Source organism: Oncorhynchus nerka, linkage group LG2 (genome assembly GCF_034236695.1).
Source record: "Oncorhynchus nerka isolate Pitt River linkage group LG2, Oner_Uvic_2.0, whole genome shotgun sequence".
Taxonomy (NCBI): domain Eukaryota; kingdom Metazoa; phylum Chordata; class Actinopteri; order Salmoniformes; family Salmonidae; genus Oncorhynchus; species Oncorhynchus nerka.
The window spans coordinates 50,722,610-50,735,573 of NC_088397.1; the positions used below are offsets into that span (position 1 = coordinate 50,722,610).

Here is a 12,964-nt window from a genome sequence, read left to right on the forward strand (position 1 = left end):
AAGTACCTTCCTATTTTCATTAAGACGCAGGCTTGTTCTGTGTTTCGGAATCCAGTTGGGGATTGCAGTGAAACACCTGGGAGCGAGGGAATGATTTGGAGTTTAGATTGCAGTAATGAAAATGGGATCAGCACACGATTAATTAGAGGGTCAAGGGTGCTGTTATTTCAGTTGCACTTAGGAAACTGCAGCTGTGACTTGCAGGGCTCCGTTTGGTTAAATAAAATTCAAATTACCAACGTCCTCTCAACAACAAAAAAACACACACCCAGCCACCTTTGCTTTCCCTCCGGATTGTGACGTTTCTGACAATATGTGAAAACATATTGCAAATTCCCAATACAATACAAGAGACAACTAGCCTTCTATAGGTGTGGCGTTCAGAACATATTGAAGTCGAGCAATTCACACTGATGTACTGTATTCTTTAGTTAAATAATCATTAGCATCATGTATATTACATAACTAAATAAAAAAAACACATTCTAACTTTAATTGGAATATGTGTCAAACAGAGACTGTTTATTATTACATGATGTACAAAATACACTATCAATATTTGATGTTGATCTGATGTAAGATCGACGTCAGACAAAACCCTCTTTTCGTTGGTGACTTGACGGGATATTTGTAGCTTTCCCTGGGCCTCTGTGTCTTTAAGGAAGGAATTAATTTGGCATCCAACACGTTGACTTGTTTTCTTGCACTGAGGCGCTGATCTCTGAATTGCTGGTGAGGAGCCTCTAGGCGCCATGAGCTCACTGCACAACATCTGACTTGTTTCACTGATCAAAACCTATGTGTCATTATGAAAGCACTGCAGATGAAAACACGTTTAGCACTCTAAACCATCAGGCCTTGGGAGGTGGAGAAGGGTTCATACACAGACAGGCAGATAGATAGTCCTCTATGGTGGTAGTGGGGAGATACAGGCCTGCATGGAGAAACCTGGCTGAGTAACTGACTATCTCACTCAGCTATAGCTTAACTTGGAATGCCTTATTTGGAAAGGAAATAAATGCTATGTGTTTTACTGATTACGGGATACTAGTTCATCACATGCGTTTGTTTCAATATAATGTGAGACATTTTAGGTCAAGTGGTGTGACGTCAGTATTTTGACACTCCTTTCGTACATGTTGACGATGATGTCGCACAGAATGTCCACATTTCACTGAGACATTACATGGAAAAACCGATAGATCCACCTCTATCCTTTTCACACACTGTCCCAGCCACGTACAGCACACACAACACCACAGAACACACAGCAAGCTCCAGACACCTCTCCTAGCTCAGTGCAGACAGTATCCACAGGCCCTGGTGCATTCAGTCTGCTCAGTTAGTCAGTCTGAGCTCTAGCCTCTGTGTGGCTGAAGATTAATCAGAGGGGAGGATATTGACACGCTCGCTTCATCACCTGCTTCAGATATGACCAAACAACAAGTCCCAGCTGAAACATTGGAGAAGACGTGCATGAGAGGCTGCCTCCGATTGCCTTGCGCTCCCTGTCAGAGATTAAAGAAGACGTCAACAGCAGTTTAACACACGCTCCAGTGAAGAAGGCAGTCTGGGGTTGAATATTCACAGAGTATCTTAGATCTGTCAGAATCCCAAGCAGGTGATTTCTCAGCCGTTTGTCTGTTTTGTGCTGTGTGTGGATGGCAACACAACGTTTCCAAACGCGTTTTTCAAATATAGATGACTGATATAAATGAGAATAAAATTTTTAAAATCCCTATTAAACACTGTATGATGCCAATTTAGATTCATACAACTACCAAGAGCATATGCATCTCTTTTGATGATGCGGACTCCATTCTAATCAGAATCCTTGGGAGAAAAAAATAAAACATCTGAAATATTATTAGGCATGATTATTCCATACAAAGCTATAAGAGACGTCTGTGTTATAATCCAGGGATTTGAATAATCAGGTTTTAGATAATGACCTGGACTGGGTGTAAATAGAGAGCATCCACTCATCCTCCCAGTGCTGAACGTAATGAACTTTTAATTGATGTGGTTTTGCAAGTCTTTTTGTCATGCAACAGAAACAAGCCACTCTCATGGACCTATTTTCCCGGCCGGGCTCAGATTGGTTTACAGCAAGCCCTAAGTACCATGTAGTTAGTTTCATGTGTCATATAAAATCTGCCCGGGCACAGCGACGCCTGCAACTAAAACCTTAAGTGCATCCACAGGCATCATTCACAGGTCTTTTAACTTCCGTCTTAAGGAAGGAGGAGAAATTCAATCACTGCAGAGACGAGACGTTGTTCCCACTTTTAGCAGCCTCCAAGAGCCTTCACTCGTAGCAGGACGGACAGGGATCCGGACTGAATACGCCCCAACATGGTGAACGCCCTCTCCCTGTCAGTTAGTCAGACTGGTCAGAGCTTTGGGATGTGAGGAGAGAAAAACCCCTTTGAGCCAGGTCTCTTTGTTCAATGATTTGCTTATTTAAATGCAATGTATCCTATCTGTACCTGACGTCAATTCCCCATCCCTTTACTGCACTCATTTTGTACAAGAGAGAGAGAGGGAGAGAGAGTTGTGGAGGGAAGAGAGAGGGAGAGAGAGTTGTGGAGGGAAGAGAGAGGGAGAGAGATGTGGAGGGAAGAGAGAGCGAGGGAGATGTGGAGGGAAGAGAGAGATGTGGAGGGAAGAGAGAGGGAGAGAGAGATGTGGAGGGAAGAGAGAGGGAGGGAGATGTGGAGGGAAGAGAGAGAGAGGGAGAGAGAGATGTGGAGGGAAGAGAGGGAGAGAGAGATGTGGAGGGAAGAGAGAGGGAGAGAGAGATGTGGAGGGAAGAGAGAGGGAGAGAGAGATGTGGAGGGAAGAGAGAGGGAGAGAGATGTGGAGGGAAGAGAGAGGGAGAGAGATGTGGAGGGAAGAGAGAGGGAGAGAGATGTGGAGGGAAGAGAGAGGGAGAGAGATGTGGAGGGAAGAGAGAGGGAGAGAGATGTGGAGGGAAGAGAGGGAGAGAGATGTGGAGGGAAGAGAGAGAGGGAGATGTGGAGGAAGAGAGAGATGTGGAGGGAAGAGAGAGGGAGAGAGAGATGTGGAGGGAAGAGAGAGAGGGAGGGAGATGTGGAGGGAAGAGAGAGGGAGAGAGAGATGTGGAGGGAAGAGAGATGTGGAGGGAAGAGAGAGAGGGAGGGAGATGTGGAGGGAAGAGAGAGCGAGGGAGAGCATCCTCCTTACAAAGCATTTGGCCCACTTACTTCCCAGCAACCATCAGTAACCACAGCTCAGGGACTTCAGCTCAGCAATCTGTTAAGGAGATAAATAATCTGATTTGGCACGACACTCCCCTCTCTCTCGCCTTTAATTTGTCTTACACCCGGAAAATGATAATTAAATCATTTAGGGGTAAACCCTTGAGTGGCAGGAGATATGAGAGAATAGAGTTGGGGCAGTCATCGATACTCACTCTGAGAGATGATAGACCTTATTGTGACTGGCTGTACAGACAGACCACATCCAGACTCTGACCCAGCTTGGTAGACACATCCATCCTCTTTCTGTTTGGTAGCGATAGACTGACTGCCCCAGTGTACTGTATAATCTTACTTAGCACCTTACTTAGAAATAGACTGATTGTGTACCGTGTGCTCTGCTTGTGTTTTTGCCTGCAGTGTGGTAGGCCTATGTGTTGGTGTTTACAAAGTGCAACACCTGGAAGATTTGGCCACATTCTGTCTAGGTAGAGGAGCTTTTTGTTCCTATTCTATGCAGGAAGCAGATGACACGGTTTCCCTCATTGCTGTTACAAGATCATTAGAGTTCTCTTCCCCCAGGCAGCAAGGCAGCCTGACAATAATAGCATCCTAACAGACCTGCCCAGGGTGCGAGTCACATTTAACTCCACCACAGGATCAGAGAGAGCGAGAGAGAGAGAGAGAGAGAGAGAGAGAGAGATGAGGAGCTGTTTTTTCTCGTGTAGTACCGAATGAGCTCACAATAGGGAGAAATCCCACAAACTTCAACTATTACACTAATGTAGCTCATTTTGTGTAAATTCTGTCATTTACCACTGTTTAGTCATTTGCCGCCAGCTCCTTCCAAGCTCTGTGCTCACCGACTCCCAGCGCCCACTCCACAATTCAATATCTTATTAATACAGAATTAACCAATGTACCTCCTCCGAAATAATTTTAAAAGGATCTCTTTAAATAAAAAAAATCAGCAGTAGCTTTCAACAGTCCACACATTTCCTTGTTAAAAAGTCATTGTAATAGATCTTCTACCATCTATTTATTAGCTGTATCAAAACAGAGGTCTTAATGCGTATGCATAATTCATCATTTATTTTCTTTCTTTTTTTAAATATGTCTGACTTTTGAGGGGGAAAAACTGTTAACCACCTTCATGAATGCTTCACTGCTCCCTAATTGTAATGCAATTATCACATTATGAACCATGTGAACTCTTAAGCAAGTAATTATAACGCAAGAAAAACCTGTGACGACCCTTAAAATGTCCTTCTTGAGGTACAGCTTTACCAACATCTATACAAATGAGATTTTAATCTGAACAACGGCGTAGTTTAATCCTGCAAATTGGCACACCCCGGTTTTATATTTTATATATATATATAAAAATGAAAGATTAATGAAAGATTGTTTCTGTAATTGTATGCGTTAGGATTGGTTAAATTGTGCAGAGGGCTTTTCAACAGTCATCCTTAGGAGAGCAAATAGTATCCATATGAATCAGACAATAGTGGTTAGACTGAATGCCTAACGACGGTACTGTGGGGATTTGGACCTAATGAATCTTCCCTTTCCCTCTCTCCCTTCTCAACTCCTGCAGAATGGGTCATTGCGTAAGCAGCAGTGGTGTGCTAGACTAGAGAGCCACTAGCAGCACAGGTGGTGGCGATATAGGACAGTCCCCAAGACTCTTGTCGCTGACACTTGTACAGTGTCTGTGTCCATATGGCACACTGTCTTGTTTTCTAACACACACCGTCTACACGCGCAGGCCTCTGCGTTGTACTGTTTCTGGTTCTACTCTGTGTTTCTACTTGACTTGCCATATGGAAGATTTTGTGTAGTTTGTTTTTCGGGACGATCCTGGTATTTACAGCAGATGTTGTGAAGCCGTAAGCCTCTCCTCAGCTGTGCAAGTGTTTAGTCCCTTCTGACGTCGGTTGGTCCGTCCGTCGATCGGGAAATCATTTGCTAGCAGACGGGGGTGTTTGGTGTTTACTGTTTGTGCACGACAGGAGGCTGGCAGATGGATTTTTGTTGTGGGACTGGCCAGCCCGTTCCTCCAGGTGGGTTCTGGGATGGGGCTCAGCGGTCAGGGCGTCTCAGGGAACCCCTGGCTGCCTGGATCAAAGTGGGCTGCTACTCGGATCACTGACAATAAATAGTGACATATTGGGTCCTTCTCAGAATGGCTGCCCCTATGAGGGCCTCATCCTCCAGCCAGAGAGGAAGCATAGATCACAAGGCTCACACTGCCCACAGTTCAAAGGTCAACACAAAGACAGGCTTTTGTGTCGAGACACCACAAGGGGAATTCTCTCCAAACCCATCAGCATTCTCCACTTCAAATGGTGTAGTTCTGTATCATCAGCCATTAAGACATCCTCCACAAAGGGATTGTTAATAGGCAGGCATTAATGCCATTTGGCTTTCTCTTCCAGATCAACGCTAGACGACCACCACCACTCTCACCACAGTCACCCGCTCTATGGGCATGGGGTTTGCAAGTGGCCTGGATGCGAGGCGGTATTTGAGGACTTCCAGTCATTCCTAAAGTAAGTTTACGCTGCATCTCTCTGCAGTATGTTATGTAAAGTACCATCAAAAGTTTGGACACACCTACAGTACTCATTCCAGGGTATTTTCTTTCTCTTTACTATTTTTTACATTGTGGAATAATAGTGAAGATATCAAAACAATGAAATAACACATATGGAATCATGTAGTAATGACACAAATGTAAAACAAATCAAAATATATGTTATATTTGAGATTCTTCTTGGCATTCTCTCAACCAGCTTCATGAGGTAGTCACCTGGAATACATTTCAATTAACATGTGTGCCTTGTGAAAAGTTCATTTGTGTAAATAATGGTCTCATTTGAGTCAATCAGTTGTGTTGTGACAAGGTAGAGGTGGTATACAGACGATAGCCCTATTTGGTGAAAGACCAAGTCCATATTATGGCAAGAACAGCTCAAATAAGCAAATAGAAAAGACAGTCCATCATTACTTTAAGACATGAAGGTCAGTCAATCCGGAACATTTCAAGAACTTTGAAAGTTTCTTCAAGTGCAGTCGCAATGATGAAACTGGCTCTCATGAGGACCGCCACAGGAAAGGAAGACCCAGAGTTACCTCTACTGCAGAGGATAAGTTCATTAGAGTTACCAGCCTCAGAAATTGCAGTCCAATTAAATTCTTCACAGAGTTTAAGTAACAGACACATCTCAAAATCAACTGTTCAGAGACTGCGTGAATCAGGCCTTCATGGTCAAATTGCTGCAAAGAAACCACTATTAAAGGACACCAAAAAGAAGAAGAGACTTGCTTGTGCCAAAAAACACGAGCAATGGACATTAGACTGGTGGAAATCTGTCCTTTGGTCTGATGAGTCCAAATATGAGATTTTTGGTTCCAACTCCCTGTGTCTTTGTGAGACACAGAGTAGGTGAACGGAGGATCTCTGCATGTGTGGTTCCTACCCGCGAGGCATGGAGGAGGAGGTGTGATGGTGCAGGGGTGCATTGCTGGTGACACTTAACCAGCATGGCTATCACAGCATTCTGCAACGATACGCCATCCTTTCCATCCTTTCTGGTTTGCGCATTTGTTTTTCAACAGGACAATGACCCAAAACACAAGGGCTATTTGACCAAGAAGGAGAGTGATGGGGACTGAATCATATGACCTGGCTGCTACAATCACCTGACCTCAACCCAATTGAGATGGTTTGGAATGGGTTGGACCACAGAGTGAAGGAAAAGCAGCCAACAAGTGCTCAACATATGTGGGAACTCCTTCAAGACTGTTGAAAAGCATTACTCATGAAGCTGGTTGAGAGAATGTCAAGTGTGTGCAAAGCTGCCATCAAGGCAAAGGGTGGCTACTTTGAAGAATCTAAAATATAACATATATTTTGATTTGTTTAACACTTTTGGTTACTACATGATTCCATATGTGTTAATTCATAGTTTTTATGTCTTCACTATTATTCTACAATGTAGAAAAACCCTTGAATGAGTATGTGTGTCCAAACATTTGACTGGTACTGTATGTTACTCCAGTGTCTTGTTCCTGTGGGTGTCTGGCGCTCTTCTTGAGACGATTAAGGTTTCCCCTGGGGCTCAGTTCCACTACAGGTGCAGCGGTTTGTTATGTGTGTGTTTGTACATTTGTGCGCATGGGCATGTACGTGTGTGTGTGTTTGCGTATATGTGTGTGAGTGCGTGTTGGGTGTGTTGTTGTGCCTCTCTGAGGGTGTTGGGGTGTGGTCTCCACTGGGCCCTGTAGGGGCCTCTAATTCCTGTGATAAGTACCGTCCCCATGGTGATTCTGGACGTTTTTCCCAAACAAACAACGGGAGGATGTTTATCTGGGGCACCCGACACTCAGGGCGCTCCGCATGTTTGCCCTTGTCACTGGACAGGGATTGGTGTATGTGCCTTCACTTCCCTCACTCAGCTCTTTCTGGCTCTCTCTTGCTTTCTTTCTGTTTCTCTCTGTTTGCTCTTCTCTTCTGCTGTCTTTATTTTTCTCTACACTGCCTCTCTCACCAAACTTGCCTAAGAAGCTGTCTTTAGATCACACCTTAATAACAGCACCAGAACGAACTTATTTTCGCATTTCAGATTCAGTAGTTTTACTCCTCAATAACCTAAATTATAACCAAGGCCATTGGACCCTCTAAAATATTTACATTTGAGTAATTTAGTCCAGATGCTCTTATCACGACTTACAACTGAGTGCATTCTTTTTCATATATATCTTCTTTTTTTTCATACTACTCTCACGTGGGAGTCGAACCCACAACCCTGGCATTGCAAGCACCATGCTCTACCAACTGAGCCACACAGGAATCCGTCTCAGGGTCTTTTGGCTTCTTCTAATTCACATCCACTCTCACCTGGGCCTGTGATGTACTGTATCGTCCCCTGTCCAGACCTGGCCCTGGTTTACTAATCAACATCGTGTGCAGTGTTCTGTGGGTAATCCAACACATGACACCATCATGGCTACAGAGACAGAGGATGAAAACATCTGTGCTGTGGCAGCAGATCAATGGGTGTCTGTCGGCCCGGATTAGTGGCACTTTAAACAAGATATGACACATTTCCATTATCCTGGGCCTAAACTAAAACAAGTAGTCAGGGCACACAGAGGTCCCTCACAAGATACAGTGGGTGGAGACTTAACAGTCACTGCAGTTCTGCTGTTCCTACTCTGTGATTGGCTTCTCATTTCATACTATGCAGCTGGTCACTTTGAGAGAAGTTTGTTTTGAAAAGTGTCCTAAAGTGTTTACAGCACCGCAAAACACTTTGAGATCATTTTTTATGATAATAATGTAAGCTACCCTGGATTTATGTGAACTGAGAGAAAGAACAGAATGTTTGAGTCGTTTTTTTTTACTCTTGTTTTTAACACAATTTTCACTAAGTTGTTCGACTTCACATTACAAATGAGCAAAAATGTGTCTATTTTCTTCTCCCTTCACATTTCAGTTTTGGGAGTGTCACCTTCAAAACCATCACTATTTATTGTCTTCTGACATTGCCTCACACTTTGTTTATAGAAGTGAGCGGAATTCAAATCTGTATGCCTGGTAAAGCTCTCCTTAGAAAAAAAGCCTTTTAGTGCACTCTGCAATGTTTTTATCATGGCAACATCTTGTTTACTTTAGTTGCCTGCCTAAACTTCTCGGAACATGTTAAGAAAACCTTCGGAGAGAGTCTCTACAAAGCCGCCTTTGTGTAACAGCAGCAGGCAAGAGAGCAAGCAGCTCACCAAGGTGTTAACTCTCAAACCCTTAAGCACTTCCACATGAAACCCAGAGACTGATACCCCACAAATAAAAACAATGAATAGTTCAGGGATATGCTAACAATACCTTTTATAAATGATTGTTCAGGCGGATAGATATGTTGGAAGTGATCTGGAGGAGACAGTAGAGACTGTGTGTGTGAGAGACAGCAGAACACTGAGTATTGTGTAGGAGAGTGGGAAAGGTGAGGAAGACTCTAACGTCAACCAGATTTCAGCTCGGCATGCCAACAGTAACAACTAACACGGGAGTGAAATGTTGTTTTAAACTGTGTGCGTATTTATTCTGTCTTTTAAAGGAAACATGAATACCTACATGCACTGTCTCGATAAATAAAAAGGGACAAATCCTATTCCTGTTTTCAATTCAGTGCTGTGAGAGGTGGGGTCCGGATCGTAGCAGAGCTCAGTGTTTTTATGAGGGTCAAGACCCCCGCTTCAGTGGCCGTTCAAAGGTCACAGCCAGTGAAACACTGCACTGCCCTCTAGTGCTGCACCCTCTGCCTCTCTCTCGCTCTCATAAAAAGAACCGACTCTCATACCTCAACACTCTCTGACAATTGCTGAAGAAAGAATAGGCTATTTGGTTTTGGTATGTCTTTTGTGGACAATGTTCTTCATATATCTCAACACAGGTCTCCTAAAAGATGTATTTGAAAATCGTTGAACAATATTCTTGAATATCTTATATTTAAAATGCAGTTTGGACCTGATGTGCAAACAGTTCTATTAAAAACAATGAAAATAAGAAATGAAAATGTACACAATGATCAGCTACAGAGTGTATGGACATGTGCCATAGTGCTGGTCCAAAGTAGTGGGTCCAGAGTATATAATTAAAACCAGCTAAAAAGAAAGGCACACTAAATGATATGTAAAAAGCTGACTGTGTAAGGAATGTCTATTTAACTTGTTTTATTGTGGCAATTTACATTAGGGACTGTCATCCTGACAGAAAGCTTTTAAAATCGGTTTCATTTCAAGTCCAGAAAGTGACACATGCCAACGTTCATAGTCTCTCTCGATGTCAATTCCCCGTATCCCCAGCTAGCTCCCTGTATCCAGACGCTCTTCGCAGGGCTGCATTAGGGGCCATTTGAATATTTCATTTCCTATTAATTATGCACTGTGACTCTCCATGTCATTAGAAGGGGGGAAAAAATCTCATGTAACAAAGGATGAAAAGAAGCAAGGCGCATGGCTTCCGTGAACAGAGAAATTCCGAAGCTCATCACGTAGGTCACCCTTCAATGAAAATGAGGTCTATGCCGGTTAAATAAATTGAAGTTGAAACGTCTTTACCTATTCTTTTTTTTTTTTTTGTAAGATGTACTGAAATGTTTACCGGTTTCAACCTACTTAATTAAATGGCCTTTTATTTCATTCAGATAAATGTGGAGCTGAGTGGACAGAATTGATTTCAGCAGCCAGGGTTATCGTTCACGCTTTCTTCAGATATGCCTTCATTTCTGTCTTTTTGTCAAAATAATTACATTGAAAATACTGAATATATATTACAGACTATTTAAAAATATATATATATACAACCGGGATATCTGAAAAGCAGTGTATTTGCCATAACGATTTAAATCAATGTGCCCAAGGTTGAAAATAGCCCTCTAAAAGAGAAACCTTCACATTCAAGCAGAATGCCATCAATTTCCCCTCCCTTCACATAATGTCAGTTTTGTGTGTCTGTGGCTTTTTAATGCACAAATGTGTTGTCGGTATGTTAAGCAATCGGCCCATAACAAAACTGCCAGGGTGGCCTTTAGATTTATTGGTCCATCACTTCAGCCCGGCCTGCCATTGCTGCTGCCCCGGTCAGGTCTGGCTACTTTTTGCAATAAATGACAGAAAACATGTATTTGAGAAGGCAGGCACGTCGCACACCATTCCTCCCTCTGCCGGCGCCACTGTGAGCGCGTAGAGGCACGCCTAGTGACAGTGACCTACATGGTCACTGAAGATGTGATATAATTTATGATATATATAATATATTGGATCCATTAGCGAGCATAATGAAGTAGTGAAATGAAAGGGTATTTGTGAAATCAGTTCAAACATCCTGCTCGGATTATGATTAAATGATTAATGAAATGCCCCTGCATAAGCATTTTCAAACAGTAATTCATGCGGAGGCTGATAAAAATCCTCCAATCATATTTCCTTCACTCGTGAACCTTATCTCCACCATTTTATATAAATCACGGAAAAAATCCTGTCTGCTGCCGGGCAAGCTACTTATTTAGATTAGTAAAAAACGTGCAGGAAAAGAGAACATCTTCGCAGTATAAAATAATCATGCATAATTATATTCATAATTCAAGTTTGTGACAGATTCCATCTCTCTTCCTCTTGTTGTCCTTTGCCTTTCCGTCTGGCTTCATTTTGACTTCTCTTCATCTTGATGACATAATTAACTAAAAAAATCCACCAAAATAAGGAGAATGTGCCAAAAAGGCATAACCAGAAAGGCAATGGTGCCATCTTTGAAAAGAAAGGTTGCACAGTGAAGCACTGTATAATTTACTAAATTAATCCAACCTGAAATTTTTAAGTCATTTTTCTTATCTATGAAGTTAAGTTTGAGCAGATATGGCCACCTCATGAAATATGGATTCCTTTCTTCTTTGCTTAAATAATTCCTTTTCAGGTTATGCAGATATTGTTTTATAAATCCTGGTAATATTATGGTAGTTTTATATTTCTGGATCTGCACAGTATTTACTCATTATTATCTGTATGTGTGTTCACCATTCCTACTTTATTCCCACAGTACCCATACAAAGAAATTACTAGATCACGTAATCACATAAAGAATTCTAGGATTTTTATTCAATTGTATAAAAGGCTGCAGTAAAACCATGTGAAGACACACTGAGCTGAGAATCTTTGTTTTCTCTTTTCTCTTTTCTCTCAGGCATCTCAACAATGAGCACGCCCTGGACGACAGGAGCACAGCCCAATGTCGGGTGCAAATGCAGGTCGTACAGCAGCTGGAACTACAGGTATTGTCTCTCGTTTTCGCCAAATATGTGTGGCTCCTTTCCTGACACTTCCTCTGTCTACTGCCCTCCCCCTGTCTCGCAAATATGAACCATGGGTCACACATTGAGGGGGGTGGAAGAATAAAATGATTTTGTACATTTGTGAGTAACCAGTCATTAAAAATGTGTTATGTATGCATGACAGCAAGGCAAAGATATATGAAGGGCTCCGGGGCTAAGTAGAGAAGATAATTACATTTTGAATTTTACTGGGTTTTAAGGTTATTTATGACTTTAAACTGTTTGGCACCAACAATAAAACACTTCTTGAAATGCTCAGGCAGCAGCCAACGATGGGCTTCCTCAGTGTCTACTAGGTTTATTGGAACAGAAAGATACGGTACAATATTTCTCACAAATAACAGTGATAAGGAATATTAATGCAGTCCTCCCATGAGTGGTCTGATAGGCACTTCGTCCATACGAGGGACCCTGGAAAATATGCATATGTACATTAAGTATGCACTAATGGAAAAAGGGATGGCACAATTTTGGTCCATTAGTGTGCGTAAGTAAGAGCTGTGGAGAGGTGGTCTGAACACTCTACTGGTCCCAATGCCCTCTAGGCTGGAACCAGGTGCCTTTGGGGAAGGTTTGCATATATTTTATTACAACTGAAAGGTAGACACAACAAACCATGCCATTAACTGTTGTTTTTGTGTATTTATTTGTTGCTAAGCAGGCATTGTCATCAATGGCATTTTTGTGTATAACAGATTTGATGATGTATATACAGTTGAAGTTGGAAGTTTATATACACCTTAGCCAAATACATTTAAACTCGGTTTTTCACAATTCCTGACATTTAATCCTAGTAAAAATTCCCTTTCTTAGGTCAGTTAGGATCACCACTTTATTTTAAGAATGTGAAGT

At 42.3% G+C, this 12,964-nt stretch overlaps 1 protein-coding gene across 1 annotated transcript in view; it reads left to right on the forward strand.

Moving 5' to 3' along the window:
- The window catches only part of LOC115137077 (forkhead box protein P1-B-like), a 119,590-nt gene that overhangs the window by 90,005 nt on the left and 16,621 nt on the right, over positions 1 to 12,964 (forward strand). The window contains 2 exon segments of the mRNA XM_065027697.1: positions 5,660 to 5,773; positions 11,965 to 12,052. Coding sequence (XP_064883769.1) covers positions 5,660 to 5,773; positions 11,965 to 12,052 — 202 coding nt within the window.